Genomic DNA, 24,097 nt, shown 5'->3' with positions numbered 1-24,097 from the left:
CTTATACGCGCTATTAGCCAATCAAGGATCGTAGAGAATTTGATTGACAGTGACGTCAGACGCAAACTAGTCTTTTTATCTTTGTCTTTCATTATAGTCCGTTTGGCTTTCTGGAGGGAGTGATGTCAATACTTTGCCGGATATGATTGTCCATAGATCACTTTCAGAAGTTGGGTCGGTCGGTCGGGAAAAGTAACAGAAGTATAATGTGAAGTACTTGTATGTATGTAAAAAACTCACTGACCACAGAATGTTCACCAAAGACAAATTCAAGGTAAATCCTACTTTATTTGACATTTGGCATGTCTGGCAAAATACACAATGGTTTACTTGTGTGGACACTGAGGATGATTATTATATCTTAAATTTTTCAGAACATAAAGTCAATGACTTTTTTGGGAAAATTTAAAAAAAAATACTTTTTTCAAAATAAAAGTTCTACGGTCGGGCGGACGAGGACAAGCAAACAACGTTTTTGTTTTTTGTTTGTTTTGGTTTGGGGTGTTTTTTTGCCTTACTTCGCGCATGTACCATCTTTGATTCGGCGCGTGGCCAGTTCTTTGAGTCAGCGTATTTTGAGTATACGTGATTTAATACTATACGCAAACATGCGACCCTTTTTTTCAGATTTTAAGGTCGGCCGAAAAGACAATACAAATCAGTTTTAAGGCCTAAGATGATATAATCACGAAATAACCCTCTAATATACGTCATATGAGATAGAAGACATACCGTACTGCAACTTGCCTCATTTATAATAAAACCATCTACATCATGATCAAAATGAGCTAAGTGAATTCTGTTTATTTGTATGATTATTGTATATATTTGTGATCATAATTAAATGGAATATTTTCATGGATTTTATTTTCTGACAGAGAACTGGTGAATACCAACAAATACAAACGATGGAAGCATGGTGGAACCTGCAAATGACTGATCTATATGGAAATTGGAAGCCATTCTTGTAAAAAAAAAACTAATTTAGTATTAAATTAAGATATTAATATGATATTTAAAGATAGTAAATTTCTGTCAGTGTAAATTATTTTAAAGCATGTAAATGATTGTCTAATTTTGTGACCATTTTTCGCTTTTCTGATCATACACATAATTATACAAAAAATACAGGTTACTCCAAATTGGTTGTTTCTTTAATTTACAATCCACATTAACCCTGTAGAAGATGTTTGAAATATTTTGTTAATGTGTTATTCGATTTGAAATTCCAAAATCTAACACAGGGGTAGTATATAGTTTAAATGGATTAGCCAATATACAAGGTGTCCCATAAAAAGTTACAAAAAGTTACAAAAAAATGTCACTTTTACAGATATTACTTATTCATTCTTCTTGTAACTGTAGATTTCCACTTTTGAAAAGCAACTTTGACGACAGGCATGACAGGTGGTGACAAGAATGGCTAACCATCAAAATATTGCACAACGAAAGCTGAACACAAGCACACATTTGTTTTCATATTTTGTGTTTATTAAGAATAATTTTTATTTTTCTCCCTATTTTGTTCATGGTTTAACTTGTTGCACAAAAGAAACGTATTAAAAAATTGAAAATTATATACGAAAATATATCAGTTTCAGAGCTTTTTGACTCTTGGTGGTAACAAATAAAAGAAGATGGTCATGAAGGCGTTTCGTCAGGCTGTATCTCCTCATTCTCCTGGCATCAACATAGACATTTTTTTCTGTTCATCTGCCATGCTATGCATGGTTGGGCTTACTCAAATGCCCCGCCAAATGTACGGTGGCTGTGACCAACGCACTGAAGGGTCTATTGTTCTATTGTGTCCGATTTGAGCGCTGACATAATTATTGGAAAATGTTACCAATCAATATTCATGAGAGTGTACATTCAACGTCCAGTTATCGAAATTGGGTGATTTGTGTTTGGCAGGTGTTAAATATATCTGACTGGGTGCTCTAATTACGTAACGCATCAAGGTTTGGGCATCATTGAATGGCTGCCTAGTGCTGTTATATGCTTAGATTCTATAATAATAAGTATTATTTTCTTTATTCATTCATTTATTTTCCTTTCTCTGCACTTATTCTTTCTTATGCACACACTTAATATCCCTGAGCAGTGGCGTAGATTTCTTTTTGGCATGGAGGGGATATTTTTTTAAGTACCCGGTACAGTGAAACTTATGGTACAAATGCGCGCGAAATTTTAGCATAGGCCTATTGAAACTAAACTGGTGAAATATGGGACAAAAGTGGAATAAATTCGCGCTAAAAATGGCATTTTGTGGCTAAAATAGCAAAATATGAGGTTAATTTCGACAGAAACAATACACAGGCGTCAATATTGGGGGGGGGTGATTACATCGACCACCCCCCCGGCAAAATATTGGGGGGATTTCCCCCCCCCCCCCCCGATCTACGCCTATGTAATTTAGAGCCCTGTGACTCCATCACTCTCCTTCTCCCTCTCCTTCTCCCCCTCTTCCTTTCTTTTTTGTCTTCCTCCCCTCCCCTAAAATCTCGATCACCCATCCGCTTCTCCTCTTTTCACCTCTCAACCCCTCCTTCACTACCTCAATAGGCCCTGGCTGATATTCGTGATATTAAGAAATCCATTTGATTTCATTGAACAGGCCTATTAATAACCATGATAACAACATATATAGCTGCGAAGTAGTTAATTATAGAAAGTGACACAGATAGACCTAATATACCTGGCAGCAATGACACGTTGTTACGGACAATCGATCAGCAACTCTATTGAATTTATTTAAATGAGGCGCCGAAATTAAGATAGGTGGTAAATAGTTCTATATCGACGGTAAAGTGTGCTTTTGTGTTTATGCGACAACTCAAGCACACCCTTGGGTGTTATTATAACAAAAGGTACCTCTCGTCCGTGTAGGCGCTTTCACGTGACTTTCGTTTGATCACTTATTGACAGTAGCCTGCCTATTATAGCGTTACTGCGCTGTCAGGTCAGTAACCGATTTAATGTCGGAAGCCCTTTGTCCCGAACAAAAGGTACCTCTCGATGAATAGCTTGGCGCAAACTCTAATTGGCACAAAGGAACAATATACATGTACGTTACGTAATCTTGCACCATGTTTTAAACATGTTTAAATGATATACATGTTTAGGATTTTGATGGGCTGTGGGTAGGAATTTAACACGTGTCTTGGAATTTGACATCGGTTTTTAGGAATTTTAATTCCTAAAAACCGATGTCAAAATCACTTTTCTTCCACCACGTTTCTGAACATGTTTGATTCCTAAACACGAAATTCAAATTCCAAGACATCATGTGTTAAATTCCTACACACTTCCCATCCAGTTCCTAAACATTGTGTAGCATTTAAACATGTTGCAAGTTAGTGTTTAGAAAAGTGTTTAATTCCTAAACATGCTTTTTGCAGTGTACATGTAATATTTAGTTGGAACTTACTAGCAATTAAAGTCAAATTTATATACTTGGCCATTTGTACAAGTCTTTAATTGCATGAAAGAAAACGTGCAAAATTGCACGTTTTGCCCCTTTTCCCAGATATAAATATTTGACTTATTTTTTTCTTGTCAGTTAATTCAAACTAAAGGATTGGACTAGATCTATGTTTCATTTGGCAAACATGATAATATTTTTTTTAATTCCAAAAAAATGAGTGCTGTATTTTTTGGGAATCAAGAGTAGGAGCTAAAATTTTTTCACATTTTCTACAGCAGCATCAAATTTCTATTTTTAATTTTTAATTTAACCCCCATTTCATTGATGACCGATTGTGAATACATTATTTTACAAGTCCGAAATTGAACATTATGATATTGATTTTATAGATTTGTTTTTGCCAAAACACCTGCTATAAGTATCAATAAGTATATCCCTGGAAGACGAGGACTTCGATCTGCCACCGATGCCACTCGCCTGCATGTGCCCAAACTCCACTACCGTTCATTTAAGTCAGCCGCTGATAAGGCTTTTGCTTTCACAGCTCCTAATAGTTGTGGAACCAGCTACCTGTTTCAGTCCGCTCCTCCAACTCTTTGCCAGTGTTCAAAAAAGGGCTGAAAACATTTCTGTTTTCAGAAATATAATTGCTTTTTATTGCATTTGCTTATATTCTGTCATGTTTTTGCTATATTTTTCTTGCTATGTTGTATTGAGCGCTGTGATCATTTGAAATGGCGCTATATAAAAGCCTATTGTATGTATGTATGTATGTAATACTAAAAAACCTTTCGGGGTTTTTTTCTTATCTTAATATCGTCCTCATTTTTTAAATTATTGACCAAAATAGGCCAAAGGCAAAATTTAAATAACAATTTTTTTTAAAACAAAAAATGGCTGTTTTTACAATTTAATTCTGCGCTTCTATTATTTCTTAGCTTTTTCCTTTCGAGGAATGTATACTTTTGGGGTCGTACTTGAATAATGAGAAGTTATAAAAAGGTAAGATGCAATTTATTGACCAGAAAATTGTACTTACATAATAATTGTAGAAATGTTTTTTCTTAAATTTGTTCACTTGTTAAAAACAACAAGTTGTGTTTTTGATCAAAAGCACGATCACCAGCAAACACGAAATGTTTTGGTTACATTGTATAACGTCCGCAAAAGGTTGGAAACAGAAAAACCAATATTTTAAAAAGCCAGCAAATCGTCCGCCATGCACCCTCTGATCTTTAAAGTATATTGCGTATACGTTGCGTTATATGTGTAATGCGTAATGCGCATGGCGCGGTTAGCGCGTGCAACAATTGTGCGGTCTCTCGCGCGCTTTGGTTGCTAATAACCACCGTCTCAAACAAAAAACCATAAAATCATATAAATTTTGCACCTGTGCAAAGTTTTCATACTCAATCGTGGCGATTTTTAGCGAAAATATCAAGATGAATTCACTTTTGAAGGCTGCTCTAGCCAATAGTATGATGAATCGGAGTCTGCAAGCGATGGCACCGTAAGTTTTAAATATTCTTTTCTTTAAATATTTAAAAACTAAACTTTAGTTAATGTTGATGTAAAATGTTGATAGTGATATATTTCAGCCATATGGTGCGCATATTTGATGGGAGAATAATTGATCAAAAGTACCTATACTAGGCCTAACTCATTTAAGCATGTAAGAAAATTTGAAAAAGTCGACGATATTTATGGAGCAATTTTCTTCTTTTCACGAAAATTAGGTGTAGCAACAACAACAATACTGCGTACCTCAGATGTCGCAGCACAGCCAATCTTGCGTCATCAAATATGATAAATCACGAAAGCCTGAAGCTTCTTGTGGATTTAAACGAAAATCTGATCAGCAATGTAACAGATGACTTCTATCGAAGCATTCTCATAGAGAGGAACACAGCTCTATATAGCCTTATAAAAAAGATAGAAGAAAAGGTAGAAGAGGTCAAACAGTTTAACATTATCATCGAAGCCCATCTGGAAAGTTGGACAAAGTATGAGGTGAGTTTGCTTTCAATTGTTCAATTTGATGCTTTTGGTCTTCTTACGGCGCTACAATCGCTATTATTATTAGTTTAGTTAGAAGTTTCTAGATTAGAAAACATGCGTAGAAAATGATAAGCTACGGTAAGTTACAAAATTCAAAAATTGTCCCTAACTAGGCTAGGGTCAACAGGGGTCAAATTTCATACAACAGTTGAACTTTCAAACTTGCTCAGGTTTTGTCAAAAACCACGCGAAAGTATTCTTCTGGTCATAACGATTCAGAAAAAGTATAGTTTGACCTATCTGTGACATAGGCTTACCGTTCTTGAGTTATATGCCGAAAGGTCAGCTTTTTTGGCCACACAGGGGGTCAAAGACTAAAAGTAGGCCTACACCGATTTCAAAGAAAATGGGCTCAAATTGTTTGACTGTGTTCTTACTTTCGCATCGGTGCTTTTTTAAATCGTTTGCTACGTACCATCTGTAACTCGATCAATCAATATTTTGTCTTTTCAGAGAAAGCAAAAGCGAAAGAAGTTCTGGAGATTGTTGAACCTGTTTTCTGGCAAATTTCGATGTACAAAGCCAGCATATCCAGCAAAGGAAGACCCGTACGCTAACTGGGAATTCTTTCTAAGTAGTTACCTGAATACAAAGATATTGCAAGACCTGTTACATCGATGAGAGGAGATGTTGGAGGAAAAGTAGGCCTATCTGGGCCGCTTTGAATACTAAGAGAGTGAAGTCGCAGAGTGTTTCAGAAAGTCATCGTTCAAGACAAAGAGGATATCAAGCACTCTGATCTCCGGGCTCTGATCCAAACTTTTAAATTTCAAAAATTTTAATATAAATGACATTTAAACATTACAAGATACTAGTATTTATTTATTATCAAATGTTATCCTAATTTTTGAGTGATATTAAAGCAAGATGCAAGGCTAAACAAAGTTTGTTTCCCGGAGATAAAACGCATTTTATAGGAGCAATTTTAGCGTATTTCGGTCTTAATTTGAGCAATTTAGAACAAAAAATATGCCCAAAATGCGTTAAAAAAATAACTTTCAAAGTCTTTTTTCTTGATTTCGTTTATAAGAGAGATAAAATCAATACCAGTTATTGGAATATTTTCACTTCAAATCTATACTTTTCAACCAAATTTTGAGACAATTCATATTTATATATAAATTATGACGAGTTTAGTCTTACTTCTCGAATGCTAATAATGATTAAAAATATATTATTAAATGAAATTGAAAGCATAATTTTGTTTAACGAATTTTTATTGACTTTATGAGACTCAGACAAACTGATACAATAAATATAACAGTGTTAAAAAATCAGGACTGACTAGTTGTAGGAGATTTGTGGAAACAACCGTATTGACTATGTACTATAAAGTAATGCATGCTCAGCAAACACAAAAGAATCTTAAAACGTTTATTCAAAACGTTTTAATAACATTTAAATGTCGGGTTATATAAAGACTATGAATACGTTTTTAAAACATTAGTGTAAAATATTTTGGGTAAACATTTTGCAAAAAATGTTGTCAACAGTTGAATAACATGCTTTTAGAATGTTTTGCATCACGTTTTTAAAAATGTTTTATGAATGTTATTTAAATGTTTTATACCCTTTATAACCCGACATTTAAACCTTCTGTAAAACGTTGTGTGTTTGCTGGGATGTTTTATGTTATTTAGGTACGAAAATAAGCAAATCAAAGTTTTGGCTTGAATTTCAAATGAAGCTCAAAATAGAGTTTTCCTAGATCATTAGCAATATTGGCAGTCAAAGTTATCATAGTCCCAAACCAACTGAAATAGGCCAAAAGCTTCATTTACAGGATAAACACAATTGCTTAAATCAAAGTCAATCGCAAAGTTTCTGTAAGATGCGCTGTCACAGAACAAAGTAATTCAATCATGAACTAAATCATAAGATGGAACAGGGCAGAATATCGATTTCGTGGACAGGGGTGATTTTTACTCGTGTTGCCGAAATTGCTATATCTGAACGACGTGACACAAATTTCAAGATTTTTTCGGCCAACATCTTCAAAAGCAATTCAATCTCAGAATAGGCTAGATGTCAAACATCTGCACTGTAAATCCAAGTGTTTAGGGTTTCTGTAACACGTTTTAAACACTAAGGTGTTTAATTTTTCATTTAAACAGTAAAGGTATAAGACACCTAAACACCTACATACCAAAGTAAACACAAAGTTAACACATAAGCACAAAGAGTAAACACATAAGAGTATTTAGATTCTAAACATTTCAACATGTTTACCTTCCCCAATACTTGGATTTATTTAATTTTTCATTTACACAGTAAAAGTATAGGACACCTAAGTACCTAAACACCAAAGTAAACACAAAGTAAACACAAAGAGTACACACATGAGAGTATTTAGATTCTAAACATTTCAACATGTTTACTTTCATGTTTAGAAAGTAAACACACCAAATGTTTACAAAGTAAACACATGTGCATTTACTTTCTTAACAATGTTGAAATGTTTAGAATCTAAATACTCTCATGTGTTTACTCTTTGTGTTTATGCGTTTACTTTGTGTTTACTTTTGTTGTTTAGGTTTCCTATACCTTTACTGTGTAAATGAAAAATAAACACCTTGCAGTGTTTAAAGAGTGTTACAGAAACCCTAAACACTTGGATTTACAGTGTGACTATGAACAAACTTTGGTCGGCGTTTATTGAGACACTGTATGAAAAATTTTGACCTTTCATATTGAAGATAATACATTTTTCCCCAAAAGACCTATTTTTTTTAAATTAAACTTATAAGTCACAGCACGTGAAAAACACCCTAAAGTATTTCTGAGCATTTCTTGTAATAATAGGCCTAGTAGGCCTACGTTATGCTTTGTTTTAAAAGCACGATCACAGAATGTTTTGGCTACATTCGTCCGCAAAATGTTGGAAAAAGAAAAAACAATATTTTAAAAAGCCAGCAAATCGTCCGCCATGCACCCTCTGATCTTTAAAGTATATTGCGTATACGTTGCGTTATGTACGCGCACGTGTCATGCGCATAGCGCGGTTAGCGCGTGCAACAATTTTGCGGTTTCTCGCGCGCTTTGGTTGCTAATAACCACCAACTCAAACAAAAAACCATAAAATCATATAATTTTTGCACCTGTGCAAAGTTTTCATACTCAGTCGTGGCGATTTTTAACGAAAATATAAAGATGAATTCACTTTTGAAGGCTGCCCTAGCCAATAGTATGATGAATCGGAGTCAGCAAGCGATGGCACCGTAAGTTTTAAATATTATTTTCTTTAAATATTTAAAAACGAAACTTTAGTTAAGAAAATGTTGATAATGATATATTTCAGCCATATGGTGCGCATATTTGATGGAAGAATAATTGATCAAAAGTGCGTATACTAGGTCTAACTCATTTAAGCATGTAAAAAAATTTGAAAAAGTCGACGATATTTATGGAGCAATTTTCTTCTTTTCACGAAAATTAGGTGTAGCAACAACAACAATACTGCGTACCGCAGATGTTGCAGCACAGCCAATCTTGCTTCATCAAATATGATAAATCACGAAAGCCTGAAGCTTCTTGTGGATTTGAACGAACATCTGATCAGCAATGTAGCAGATGACTTCTATCGCAGCATTCTCATTGAGAGAAACACCGCTCTATGTAGCCTTATAAAGAAGATAGAAGAAAAGGTAGAAGAGGTCAAACAGTTTAACATCATCATCGAAGCCCATCTAGAGAGTTGGACAAAGTATGAGGTGAGTTTGCTTTCAATGTTCGATTTGATGTTTTTGGTCCTCTTACGGCGCTACAATCGCTATTATTATTTGTTTAGTTTGAAGAAGGGCTCTCGGAAATCAATTTCTAACGTTCCTATATTAGAAAACATGCGTACAAAATGATAAGCTACGGCAAGTTACAAAATTCAAAAGTATCCCTAGGGTCAACAGGGGTCAAATTTGATACAACAGTTGAAGTTTCAAACTTGCTCAGGTTTTGTCAAAAAACCTCGCGAAAGTATAGAAATAGTATAGTTTGACTTATCTGTGACATAGGCTTTACCGTTCTTGAGTTATATGCCAAAAGGTAAAAATGGGGGGTGGTCAGGTTTTTTTGGCCACACAGGGGTGTCAAAAACTAAAAGTGCTCGATTTCAATGAAAATGGGCTCAAAGTGTTTGAACACTGTGTTCTTACATTTCACATCAGTGTTTTTAATCGTTTGCTACGCACCATCTGTAACTCGATCAATCAATATTAATTTTGTCTTTTCAGAGAAAGCAAAAGAGGAAAACCAGGTTCTGGAGATTGTTTAACCTGTTTTCTGGCAAATCTCGATGTACAAAGCCAGCATATCCAGCAAAGGAAGACCCGTACGCTAACTGGGAATTCTTTCTAAGTAGTTACCTGGATACAAAGATACTACAAGACCTGTTGCATCGATGAGAGTAGATGATGGAGGAAAAGTAGGCCTATCTGGGCCGCTTTGAATACTAAGAGAGTGAAGTCGCAGAGTGTTTCAGAAAGTCGTCGTTCAAGACGAAGAGGATATCAAGCACTCTGATCCCCGGACTCTGATCCAAACTTTTAAATTTCAAAAATTTTAATATGAATGACATTTAAACATTACAAGATACTAGTATTTATTTATTATCAAATGTCATCATAATTTTTGAGTGATATTAAAACAAGATGCAAGGCTAAACAAAGTTTGTTTCCTGGACATAAAACGCATTTTATAGGAGCAATTTTAGCGTATTTCGGTCTTAATTTGAGCAATTTAGAACAAAAAATATGCCCAAAATGCGTTAAAAAAAATCAATAACAATTATTGGAATATTTTCACTTCAAACCTATACTTTTCAACCAAATTTTGAGACATTTCGTATTTATATATAAATTATGACGTAATTTAACTGCATCTGGCATCTTAAACTGTGGCCTGTGGTACACTTTCCAGGAAACAAGTACGAGTTTAGTCTTACTTCGAAATGCTAATAATGATTAAAAATATATTGTAAAATGAAATTGAAAGCAAAATTCTGTGTAAAGCATAATTTTTTCATGATTATATTAGACTCAGGAAAACTGACACAATAAACTCACAGAGCAAAACAAGCACGACTGACTAGTTGTAAATTTGTAGGAAAAACCAGTATAATGACTGCTCAGCAACATCCCAGCAAACACAAAATGTCGGGTTATATAAAGATTATGAATACGTTTTTAAAACATTAGTGTAAAATATTTTGGGTAAACTTTTTTGCAAAATATTTTGTCAACAGTTGAATGTTTTGCATCACGTTTTCAAAAATGTTTTATGAATGTTATTTAGATGTTTTTATAGCCTTTATATAACCCGACATTTAAACCTTTTCTGTAAAACGTTGCTGGGATGATTTATTTTATTTAGGTGCGAAAAAAAGCAAATAAAAGTTTCTGCTCGAATTTCAAATGAAGTTCAAAATAGAGGTTTCCTAGATCATTGGCAATGAATAGGTTATCATAGTCCCAAACCAACTTCATTTTCAGAATAAACACGATTGCTAAAATCAACACCAGTTACGAAGTTTCTGTAAGATGCACTTTCGCAGAAAAAAAAGTGATTCAATCATGAACAAGATGAACAGTGCAGGATATCGATTTCGTGGACAAGCTTGAAATTTACTCGTGTTTCCGAAATTACCATAATATGAATGACACAACACTGCAAATAGTGTGTTTAGGAATTAAACACTTTTCTAAACACTATCTTGCACCATGTTTTTAAACATGTTTAAATGCTACACATGTTTAGGAATTTGATGGGCTGTGTTAGGAAATTTGACATTGGTGTTTAGGAATCAAACATGTTTAGAAATGTGTTTAGACATTGGTGTTTAGGAATCGAACATGTTTAGAAATGTGGTGCAAGAAAAGTGTTTTATTCCTAAAAACCAATGTCAAATTCCAAAACATCATGTGTTAAAATTCCTAAACACATACCCATCAAATTCCTAAACATGTGTAGCATTTAAACATGTTTAAAAACATGGTGCAAGATAGTGTTTAGAAAAGTGTTTATTCCTAAACACACTTTTTGCAGTGCGCTGTCTGCACACCCCCATCACGTCAAGTGCCCCCGAGATGGAGCGGTTAGTAGCTATATATCAGGGCTGGCTGCCACTATAGGGTTTAGGAATCAAGCATGTTTAGAATGTGGTGCAAGAAAAGTGTTTAATTCCTAAACACGCTTTTTGCAGTGAAGGTGCTAATTTTAAGCTTTTTTCGGCCAATATCTTCAAAAACATCGACTACTGACTATGAACAAACTTGTAACTCCCCCGTTTATTACAACTCCTTAAAAAATGGATCGTGATTCACCACCTTTTGAGAAACCAACAATAATATTGAGTAAATTTTGCACTTCATGGACAAAAGTTTTGAATATTTGTCACCTTCATGACATGATCTTGGTTATAACGTGATTTATACGGACTGTACGGACAGTAACAATTATACAATTGTAATTTCGCTTCTCAGAAAAAAATAAAAGAGATCATGGCAACAATGTTATATACAGTGGAATCAGTAACATCTTTACTTGGTTTCTTTACTAGTTCGGACTCAGACACTATGCTCAATTAACTAAATCGTCCAGAAAACAAGTTGGGCCAGTTTTGACATTTTCGCGCATATCAAGCTTGCATTTCATAAAATCGACTTTCATAATTAGCAATTGCATTTTTGATTTTCAGAACAAAATAAAAGGGGCCATGGCGCAAATGTGATATGCATCAGAATCAGTAAAATCCTGGCTAACTGTATAGTGTCTTTCCTAGATTTGCCAGATTTTACTTAATCGCACGAGTTGGGCCACTTTTTCCCAAATTCGCACTTATGCTTAACATCAAAGTTTTCAGAACAAAAGAATAAAAGATTTTTCATGTTTTTCTTTCACTTATGCAGGACCCCTACCTTTTTTTAGATCGTGTCACCTAAAAACCCCTTTATTTTTTAAATATCCATGTACCAATGAATGTACATGGGCTGGGGTATGAACGTTTGGACAGTACTTATTGTGGGACATTAGAGCACATCAGACATATCGAATTGCATTCTGAATACGAAGAATGTCCTTCTGATATCAAATAATTTAGATTTTTGAAATTCGCAATGTAATACACATTTTATGGCAAATGATTAAAAATTGATATTTTGATATTTAACAGTACTCGAAGTAAACTTTATAAATCTGATGATTTATACTTAAAGTGTATGTGTGGGATGAAAAGCCGACGATCAATTGAAAATTTTGACCTTTCGTATTGAAGATGTGAATTTTTTTTTTCAAAACTCAAAAAAATAGGTCTTTTTGGGAAAAAAATCCATATCTTCAATATGAAAGGTCAACATTTTCAACTGATCGTCGGCTTTTCCTCCTAGCTACATACACTTTAAGAATATATCATTAGATTTATAAAATTTACTTTGAGGACTGTTATATATCAAAAATGTGAAAAATATCAAAATTTTAATAATTTGTCATAAAATTTGTATTATATCGTGAATTTCTTCGTATTCAGAATGCAATTCGATAGGTCTGATTTGCTCTCATGTCCCACAAAAATACTGTCGAAACGCTCAAAACGCTCATTCAAGATCCCTTAATCACTGTCAAAATATCGGAGTGTCTTTCCCCCAAATGCATGCAAAAAGTATTCCAAACTTGTTTTCATGACTTTATACCATCTAATATTTCGCAAAGAATGTGCCAAATTAAAATTTGACCGAAATCGTATATTAAGGCTTTAATTAATAAATACACGAAGAAGACCTCCGGGGTCCATGATAATATACCTAGTCAAAATGAACAATATATCTCATCAAAACGAAGTCCAAAAAATGAAGAATGTGAAATTAGAGCGTATACATGACATATTTCAAAACCTTTCTCATATGCACATAATTAAAATATTGTTGAACTAATTCATAAACTTTTCACAATACAAATTTTCAAAAATATTTTAACATAAAAATGAGTTATTTTTCATTTGTGATTTCATGGATTGCAGCACTTTCAATCACGTGTAAATAGGACAAAATTAATGATGTTTTGTTTGAAAATCTGTATATTTTGATATTAATCAAGTGTAAAAGAACAATGCGCCAAGCCACGCAGGGCGCCTCGTCATTACCTGCGTCAAATTAAGCGTGGTCAAATTGATTTGCGTCACAACAATTCTCGCCTTAAGGGTGCGTGCATAATATAGAAATGTGTTTGATTTAAAATGCTTGAAATTACGTTTTGTATAGAGACAAAATAGTATATTAATATGATTTTTTTCATGCAGAGGAATTTTAAATATCAAACACGTTCGCACACTTGCGAGCTAACGCACCCCCATCCACCCCACACTTTGACTTACATAGACCAGGGAAGTTGTCTCATTTGCTTGCACAGACACCCCCGCCTCTACTTATCGAGGGCTTAGAGCCAGAAGTAGCTATGTCCATTTTTTTCTCAATTACATGTTACTCATTTCGGCAACAAATGTGCGGTTAATTATGCCCTCCATAATAGATCAAAGTGACTTTGCATGGTCACTTAAACAGTTATTTAGACGCAAGTGATACCAAAAAAGTCACTGACATTTTGTTATGGAGGGCAGAATTAACCGTCCATTTGTTACCGGAATGAGTAACATGTAATTGAGAAAACAAATGGACATAGCTATTATACTTCTGGATCTAAGCCCTCGTTATGGGTCCATGCACTGATTTTTATTAACCAAACCGTGAACGTCTCAGGCTTTTTACTATCCAAGCAAGAACCATACTCCTATAATATACGGCAAACAGTGGCGTAGCTGCCGGGGGACAGGGCAATTTCCCCATGGCAAAAATTGCCTATTTGGGAGGAGAGGAGGGGAAGAGAGATGGGGAATCCATATCTATGATATGCAATACCATACGATTATTATCTTTTCGATGGGGGTGCGTCGCACCACCCGCACCTATCCCCATTTTTTGGTGGATTTAGGCCCCCGCCCCATACAGGCTTGCCCCCCCCCCCCTGGAAAAAATCCCAGTTACGTTACGTGCTTATTATGCCTATAGCTATGCCTAGTGGTTGGTTCTGGCATGGAAATAGTAGTGGTTCTGACAACCAATGACGTCCTCGGTTGGAATGTGTCGGCACTTATGTGATGTGTACCCTGAAGTGTACTTCCACGTCCACATTCACATTTCCACATGTTCAAACACTATTCTCAAATTCTTCCTCAAAAGGCATTTCTGAATCAGGAAAATAGACATTATCATGTCGATGTCACAAATGAAATAACCTCACAATTAACGTTATACTCACATAGTGCAATTGATTTCAGTTTACATGCACTACAATCGTGCAAATCATGTTAAAGTTGTCATATTTGGCAGATGAATAGTACTTTAGTGCTAATTAATCTAGGCTGTGGAGACAATTTAACAGTACCCTCATTCTAGTAGAAAAAGGTCCTTGAACTTGCACAGAAGGTCAAGTTCAAAACTACTCAGACCTGTTCAAAACCCCGGCCCCGCACTCCGTGCATCCGCGGGTATTCATGCTCGTCGAAAATTTCGCGAAATAAGGGGTGTTTTCAGACGAAGAAACACACAAAAAAGGGGTGTTTTTTCAAACCACGTGTTCGCGAAATTGAAAAAAATGGTATTTTCATCGAGCAGCCTACGCGTTTCTGCCAGAAAAGGGTATATTAGAAATATCGTTCGCGTTTAAGCGAAAATAGGGGTATAGTCGAAATGAGATGCAAATGGGGGTGTTTTTAAAGTTCACCGACAAGCATGAATACCCGCGGATGCACGGAGTGCGGGGGCCGGGTTCACAACGCACACCGTCGTACGTAATCCTCTGGTAATAAGGAGTCAGAAATCTATCTATGATGTACGGTTATGGAGTTATGGGCAAAAGAGTAACAGTGTGACGTAGGCCCAATTTTGCCCCCGCTGGAGGCGAAAATGAAATTTGCTCTGATTTTGATGAAACTGGCCTCAAATTATTTGTCTTGTTGCAAGAAATCAGAAAAATGATAGTTTTAACTATCTTGGGTGTTTTTTATCCAGGTAACACAACAATTTGTCACGGTCAAATTGATTCAATAGACCTCAATGCGACTCAATAAGGTATCGATTTTGATGTGTTACTGGGGTAACGAAACATCCTACATAGCACAAACTATTATCTTTCTGAGTTATTATGGAAAGGCCAATATTAATTTGGGACTATTTTCAACGATTTTTATCAATTTTGCTCCATGCGGTGCCAAAATTAACTCCATAACCGTTCGTCGTAGATGGGTCAAACTATATTTTTTCTGAATCCTTATGACTAATGGAACACATTGCTTGTGTTTTAAACCAAGACCGAGCAATTTTGAACTTGACCTCTGTGTAAAAGTTAATAATAATAAGCGCTATAAGTACTGTATATCTGCCAAATATGGCGAATTTAACATGATTTGCACAATTGTTATGGGAATGTATTGGACTATTACATTGTGCAGATAGCACAGCCTTTTACATTCCACCCACCCACCCCTACACATCCCATGTGGGGGTGCAGAGTGAGTTTAGTTGTTTTTTGTTTATTTTTTGTGTTTGTTGCTTCTTTTATACTCTTATGTTTAACATGCCAAATAAATTTTAATCATAATATCATCTTTCCCTTCAGTTATGAAATATAGTCTTCATAATACGACACACTCATTAATTATCATATATAATTATTATTGTTTCAAAACAAATCACTTATACATGTACCATTAACTCAAACTATACTATGGAAGATTGTCAGATCAAGATTGCCAATTATGATCATTGTTTACTGGTATCACGTTGTTTTACATTGACAAACCTGACGAAATTTTGTTTATTAAAACGTATCCAAACCTCCACGTTTATTGGACGTATCATTTTGGTTCATTTGCTCTCGATAATTATTTAAATACAAATTGTCTCATTAGTGGATCTTTGTTTTGTCCATAAACTTATAGTGAAAACAATTATTACTTTAGTCGTCATCAAGCATTTCAGTGCACCAGTAGCTTTTTGTTACTGAACAAGAAATTATTCTTAAAGTAATTTGAGGACAACTGCTACCACCAATATGAAGTTGGCTGTTAAGCTACTCCTTCTTGCTGTTATCGGGCTATGTGTCTTCGATGCCTTTGTTTCTGCTGGACCATTCGCAGAAAAGACTAAACAAGGAAAACAGAAAGGTGACAAACGTAAGATCGCAAAAGAGCCATTGAAGTTTAGAAGAGAACGTCCAAGTGGGTATGCAACCGGCAAGGTTAAACCGCAGCAAGGAGGACAACAAAAACCATGGGACGGCGTGCGAGTTCATCCACCAATGCAAAAAGGACAAGGCGGACAGGGTCATCCACTCGCAAAGGATGGACACGGGTATGGTGAATATGGGTATCCTAAGCAGGGAGGACAAGGCAGACAAAGTCACCCACCAAAGCAGAAAGGACGCGGTAGACAAGGTTATCCACCAAAGAAGAATGACGGGAATGGTCAACTACCAATGGACGGGAAACACGGTGGACAACTTTACTCACCGCTCACAGGAAAGATTAAAGGAATCGGTGCAGGTATAATGGACGCCAAACTTAAGTTAATGAAAGAACCAATGAAGTTGAAAAAACTTCGCCCAGCTTACCAAGGCGGACATGCAGGCGGCAAGAAAAACCCGACTCAAGGAGAGCACAAACCATGGAGTGGCCCACAAGTTCACCAGAAAATGCAGACAGGACAACGCGGACAAGGTCACCCACCCGTACTGGATGAATTCGTGTACGATGGACATGGGTTTCACCCGGGGCAGAGAGGAAATTTCATAAAGGGTCACCCAATGAAGCAGAAAGCAGACGGTCGCAAAGGTCAACAATCAAAGCAAGGAGGTTACGGAGGGAGAGGTCAGGGCGGACACGGTGGACAAGGTCACGTACCAACGCAAGGAGGACATGGTTTCCCGCCAATACAACACGACACGTAAGTATATTGTGAAATCATAAGACAATGGAGAAAACATTTACACTTGAGTGAGGTAGGTGATTGATGTAAATTCAACGTCTGCTAGCTTTCTACAAAGCAAGTTTCCTGATTGTCGACAAGAATGGACCAAGTGTGGACAAAATCTAGTCATTGAAGAATATTACAGATAAGCTTAACATCGCCATTATTTACCATGAATTAACTGCATCAGTCTTCTATTTTCATTCGTAAGTCATGAAGTAGTGCATTATCTTTCCATCGCAATCCCAGTATTCTGATGCTTATAAGCAATAAGTAATATTTTATTGAGGTATTGCTTTGTCGACAACACGGGTCGACAACTTGTCGACGTCGGATCTTGAGATTTGATGATTGTTGACAATGAAAATTCTACTCAACAACAGCCCTACCTATAGCTTTGAAATTGCATTATTTGTTCTCGATTGCGTATTGAGCATTATTGCCAATTCCTTTAAATCGTAAGGTTTGGAAGAAAAGTAGGAAATATTATCATTAACATTTTCTTATTCTAAGATTCTACTCTAAACGTAAAAGTTCAAATCCTTTGTTCTTTCCACAGGCATGTTTGTTCTTGCGGAGCAGACACCTGCACTAATATCAAGCCTCCTACTCCCGAGGTAGGGAACCTGGTATGTGAGTACCACCGTGATACCGGCTGCACGGTGTGTATACGGCTTATGAGGTAAGATAATAGATCGATTGCGATTTCCAAACGTACGTATCGAACGTACGTGGAATCTATTCAAAACCGCTCTACTGCGACGGGATTTTGAATAGATCCCACGTACATTCGATGCTACGTTTGGAAATCGCAATCTCTCTACTTTGAATAAGACTACCAAAACCAGATAAGTGTTTCACCTTGCGGCTTACGCGACGAGATCAGATCACTCACCGCAACATAACACTTAAAACTATAATGTGAGATTTGCTCCACAGCGACGCCCTCATTTTTTTCTCGAATTTTTGCATGATTGTAATGCCCAGTGGTGTACCAAAATACCACGTGAAAGTCTAAGCCTTAAGTGATCGAGTGATGGCTAAACACATCGCGTATCATTGAATCAGTGACGTATAACTGTGTGCATATCGCTGTTCGTCTTACGTTTTGACATATAAACTGTGTGCATATCGTTATTCGTCTTACGTCTTGTTTGTACATCCCAGCTGCGTGAGGCTCCGCCAATCATGGTAATAATACGATCGGCGAGCTACACGCATTATAGGTGCTAGAATGAAATATATGGCAATGGGTCCAGTCCGAATTTGAAAGCGAGGCTAAATTTCCCACCAGGCACCATTGTGTTTGGTGTGTTTAATTGGCTGCAGGGGGTGTGTGTGATTACGGACATCAATATCATCATTTTCTTCAAGAATGTTCTCACTTGTGGGTGTTCAATATAGATCAGCAAGGTAGAGCTTTATGTTCAGTATACAGCTGAACTACTAATATCAGTACGCTTCCTCAAGTGGAAACCGAGTTAAGCTTACTGTAAGCTTACAAAGATACAGCATAGTTTACTGCGGTAATAGGGTCAGATGTCATTAAACATGCCAGTGATTGAATAAATATAAATTCTGGTGTCTACAATCACCGCGACTGCATTCAAGATGACCAAACACACAAAACAAAAATAGCGGAGGATCACGTAATGTGAAAAGATGGGAAATTTTGGCGGAAATGCTGACCCACATAAGAAAACTTATGTGGGTCATGTGACTCACTTACGTTAGTATTCATTTTTGTCCGCCTAGTGACCCTCTTTACTATTTTGTGAGTCAAATGACACATAAAGTGAGTCAACTAACTCATTTTAGTGGGTCAAATGTGTCACGTGACCCACTAAACAATTTATATATAAATGTAATATAATTATTATTTAAATATTAAAAATTATCACTTAATTTTGTAGTGAATTAAAGTTTTAACTTCAACACTACACTATTTTGTGTTCACCTGGAACGTTTTCACTAGTCCGATTAGCGTCTTCAGCAGATGGTGATGCTGTGATGATATCTTGTCTATAATCGGGATATCTCTCACTGATGACGTCATATGATATCATCACAGCATCACCATCTGCTGAAGACGCTAGTCGGACTAGTGAAAACGTTCCTGGTGAGCGCAAAATAGTGTAGTGTTGAAGTTAAAACTCTAATTCATTTTATCTACTACTACGTATGATCCACTCGTAAATTTTGTAATGATTTATAATATTTATTATCTAATTCTGATTTATAATGTTTATTTTCTAATTCTGTAGTGCTTATGCTGAACCAGAGATTAGTAAGTGTTGCACTTTCCCCAAATTTGCTGAAGATCTTGAAAGTGACCATCCCAGATTTGTCGGGCAGATACATGGTCATGATACATCCCAAATGAGGTGCAAGGTTTACAAAGAAGATGGGTAAGAACAAAAACTACTTGTGTTCTGAGTGTAACCAAATGCTCCCATTTACTCAGCTAGGTGTCCCGCTAGTAAATAATAAATCTAATATTAACGAGATCCTGAGTTTTTCCTCCTGAAGTAAATTATGCGTATTGCAATAATATACAAGAAGTAGTAGAGAGATTGCGATTTCCAATCTATTCAAAACCACTCCTCTGTGACGGAATTTTGAATAGATTCCACGTTCGTTCGATGCTACGTTTGGAAATCGCAATCTCTCTAGTATCTCTTGTTTTGTAATACGCATATTACATTGAAGGAAGGCAGGAATTTAGGTACAAACTTACTTCCGGTAGAGAAACATAGCCCAGGATCCACGTGCGTAAAAAATACAAGTTTTGAGATACTTTCTCAAAATAGCAAGAGCTATCTTAAAGGGCCGTATTTTCTTTTATGAAATAAAATATTTTTCTTTATTTTATTCTTAATTAATTAATTAATTAATTAAATAATTAATTAATTAATTTTGTAGTAGGGGCATGCCATTTCATTTTTTTTTTCATGTTCCTCGTATCATTCTTGACAATATAAGGTCTTGCATTTTATTTATTTCGCCCATTATCTATTTTTTTATTTTTGTTTTAAGAGTAATATTATTATAGCGCCCTCTTTTATTTTGGACCTATATTTCATGCGGAGTAAAACTGATCGAAATCGAACGGTATGGGAGTAAAATGGACCAAATTCACGGATTCATTCTTTCCTACCCAGAATCAAAAAGTGGTATACCATAATTAGCCTGTTTTTCCTTGATATCTCCGGAAATACATTGATTTGGATCGTCAAATTTCAGGATGGTAATGAGAAAAATATAATGTATTAAATAATACCAAAACTCACCAAAAATGAAAAAGATCGGGGGGATGATGCTGTCGATGTGAAATGTACACAAATAATATACACAAAATTAAAAGGAAATATTTCAGGGTCGAATTAGAATAAAAAGAATGAGATATTTTGTCCCCAGAATGATGGGCGTAGTGGTATGGGAAAGCATTCAACAGGCATACAGCACTGTCATGAAAGTGTTGCGTCTAGAGGCCGGACCATAATGCAATTCACGCGTACCAACGTATTGGCTTGCTAATTGTGCTAATTATTCACATTTACGCTAAAAATGTTCTCGTTTTCTCACATAGATGCATAAAGGGAGCGATATTTGAAATTGAATACATGAATACAAAAGCCACCTAAGTCCATGCGAAGTTATTTTGAGAGAAAAACCTGTATCATTTTAATTCCTTCAGTTAGATTTACCTGGTCAATATGGTAAGTTTTACGTGCAAATGAGTGGATTAACCTGTATTAGGTATGACGATTAGCATTTCAGGGACTTCGTAGGGTTCATTTTAAATTTTGGACTTAGGTGGTTTTTGAATCATATACAAAGACAACAATGTTAGAATGAGATTACCACTAGTAAGATAATACAAAATAAAGCACACAGGTATTTATAATGTTGATAAGCATTCTGCAATGTAATATAAACCACACACTTTCCTTTATTAAACCCATTTTTTGTTCAAAAGTCATTCTCTAGCAATGAATGTGTTACAAGTGGACTTTTATACATACTGGATTTCAATCAATGTGTTACAAGACTCAAATCATGGAATTGGGTGATTCTTTCATACATGCTATTTTTCACATGCCCAATAGACACAGAGGATGAATTTGAGTTGTTCTTTCATGCATATGACAGGCCTATGTATAGCAACAATTTCCCATGCTTAACTCAATTTGGCCAAAGTATGGACTTAGGTGGCTTTTGTATTCATATATTCAATTGTATGCAAGTTGGAAGACAATCCATATCCTAAATAGATAGGGTTACCCCCCCTTTAAGCACCACTGAACAGCATAGGCTTGTTTGTGCTCACTTCAATGCATTTTTATGCTGATTCCAAATATGGTTACAAAAACTTGACAACAGGCTAGCGCATAGCGACATCACCCCGATATCTTCATGGCAAAAATCTCCATGGTAGTAGGGCGAGTCCACTAGTTCTTCAATACCGCGCATGACCATTTTGTTCCGTCATGTTTAATACTTTCGAGAGAATGGCCGAAGGACTCAGGCTAAGTATAAGAAAATACGATATTGGTGGCTACGCATAGCAATGTTAACGACTTCAGAAAAAACAAATTTTGGTCAGTTTTCGATTTCAATACGCAGGCATGGTTTTCAATACGCAGATTGAAGCTTATCATATTCTTTCAACACATATATTTAAGTACAAGCTTTACAATGGGTTTTTATAGAAACCAAAAATAACAGGAGATATTCATCGTTTTCTTCCCATGTATTCAGTGAAGTCTGTATAAACAGGCTGTCCTGTAACAACAGCCTAAAATGGGCACAATGGCTATACCCCAATGACCCCATACATCGCTGTCCATCATTCTGCTAAACCTCATAGGATAAGTCATACGCCGCCTTTTTGTGGCCTACGTCACAATATAGCTCATTAATATCATAACCTATTGAGAGACACCCTTTGGCATGGCGGACAGACTCTAATACGTCTTGAACTCACACTGTCCTTACTTTTGCGATCGAAGTAGCGCCTCTCTTATTTTAGTATTCTCTGCCTGGAGTCGACACCACTGTGGAGAAGGTTGCTCAATCCATTTACAATTGACTTTGTTTATAACTTTCAACAGGACTGATCATGGAACAACCGTGAATCTGCTGGATCTCGGCGGTGCATGTCCAGTCCATCCGGACTTCCGTGACCGTAAATTTTTGGCTGAGTTCTTCGAAGAAAAGGGATGCAAGGTTACTTTGAAAGGAACAGGTACGTGTAATAGATTACATGTTCCAATTCCAGTGATACCTCATGCATTTTCTCCTGCGTAGAATTTAGAAAAAATACTAATAGTAGTACCTATTACAATATATCCAAAGATCCAGAGGAATGAATGAAGTGTTATTGGAGTTGAAACAGACAATAGTTGGAAGAAACACTCAATTAGATATGCCTAAATTACGTTGAGTTTAATCGTACTTCCTGGGTAATAATAATGATAATAATAAATATTAATAATGATATTCACTCAGACTTGAAATGGGTTTTTGTTCAGGATATTTCAGTGAATGATTGGTCAATTAATGGGCATTATAGCAAGGATTGTTTCATTTTCGTACTTGCATTTTGACTTATGCGTTTTAAAACGCATGTCTGTAATCACCAATAAACCGTACACCCGATCGAATAAAGCATCTCAATTTATTTCAATGTTCAAGATAACAGCTTCACCAAAGAAAAATGCTAATTAAGATTACTTAAATAGTTTAACATGAGAGGGCACCTTCCTCGTACAACTTAATACTTATGGGGTCAGTAGCCAGTCACTCATACTGTGGTGATCCTGCGTGTCCCATAGTCAGGGGTTCATGTACAATATATCGTCATAATGTTCATAATATACGGTAAACACATTGTAGCAATCAAATGTCCCGCGAGAAATCTATTGTGATACCACCAATTTAGAGAAATCTATTGTGATACCACCAATTTAGAGAAATCTATTGTGATACCACCAATTTAGAGAAATCTATTGTGATACCACCAATTTAGAGAAATCTATTGTGATACCACCAATCTGCTATATTAATACATAATGGACTATTTTTTGTTTATTTCCAGCTTGTGTGGAGGACGAGGAAGCCCAGGCTGGTGGGGCAGGATATAACAACGATGCAGGTCTTATCGGGGGTATCAACGACATGTTGGGCAAAAAATAATTGCTTTAATATCTTGCGTTGGACCAGTTCAAAATATTTGATTTTGGTTTTGTTTCTTTTTTAGTTGTAAGTCTTTATCATCCATTCTAAGTGTTTGATAGTTCTGAAAGGGGCTAATTAAAGCATTCCCATTGTATCTCTAGAATAACCATAATATTTTGGCAAACCTTTCGTAAATGACACGATTCATATTGTGAATTTCAATTTGCTCCAATAGACGAAAATATGTTTTAAATTACTCACATTTTAAACGATATTTTATATACTAAACTGGAAAATGCTCCGATTTTAACGAAACACAAAATTAACAAAATAGAAAAGGTTTGCAATGTCTAGAATGCTTTGTACTTAAAGTCAGACCCAATGACCCATATTGACCACTATCAACACAAGAAAACTTTGAGAC

General features: G+C 35.9%; 1 protein-coding gene across 1 annotated transcript; it reads left to right on the top strand.

The window, feature by feature from the left end:
• The first annotated feature begins 16,520 nt into the window (after positions 1 to 16,520).
• On the top strand, positions 16,521 to 23,844 carry LOC140149683 (uncharacterized). Its single transcript, XM_072171756.1, has 5 exons — positions 16,521 to 17,469; positions 18,053 to 18,175; positions 19,758 to 19,901; positions 22,608 to 22,741; positions 23,594 to 23,844. The coding sequence occupies exons 1-5, from the start codon at positions 16,580 to 16,582 to the stop codon at positions 23,689 to 23,691; spliced, it is 1,389 nt and encodes a 462-aa protein (XP_072027857.1). The 5' UTR covers positions 16,521 to 16,579; the 3' UTR covers positions 23,692 to 23,844.
• The last annotated feature ends 253 nt before the right edge of the window (positions 23,845 to 24,097 follow it).

The sequence above is a fragment of the Amphiura filiformis genome, chromosome 4 (genome assembly GCF_039555335.1).
Source record: "Amphiura filiformis chromosome 4, Afil_fr2py, whole genome shotgun sequence".
Classification (NCBI taxonomy): Eukaryota; Metazoa; Echinodermata; class Ophiuroidea; order Amphilepidida; family Amphiuridae; genus Amphiura; species Amphiura filiformis.
Note: the sequence above shows the minus strand (reverse complement) of the source record. Positions and strands in the feature narration are given on the sequence as shown.

Coding starts and splice junctions, on each gene's coding strand:
- LOC140149683 (XM_072171756.1), top strand. CDS start 16,580: ATGAAGTTGGCTGTTAAGCTACTCCTTCTTGCTGTTATCGGGCTATGT. Junction 18,176..19,757: donor GTGTGTATACGGCTTATGAG/GTAAGATAATAG, acceptor CTAATTCTGTAG/TGCTTATGCTGAACCAGAGA. Junction 19,902..22,607: donor AAGGTTTACAAAGAAGATGG/GTAAGAACAAAA, acceptor AACTTTCAACAG/GACTGATCATGGAACAACCG.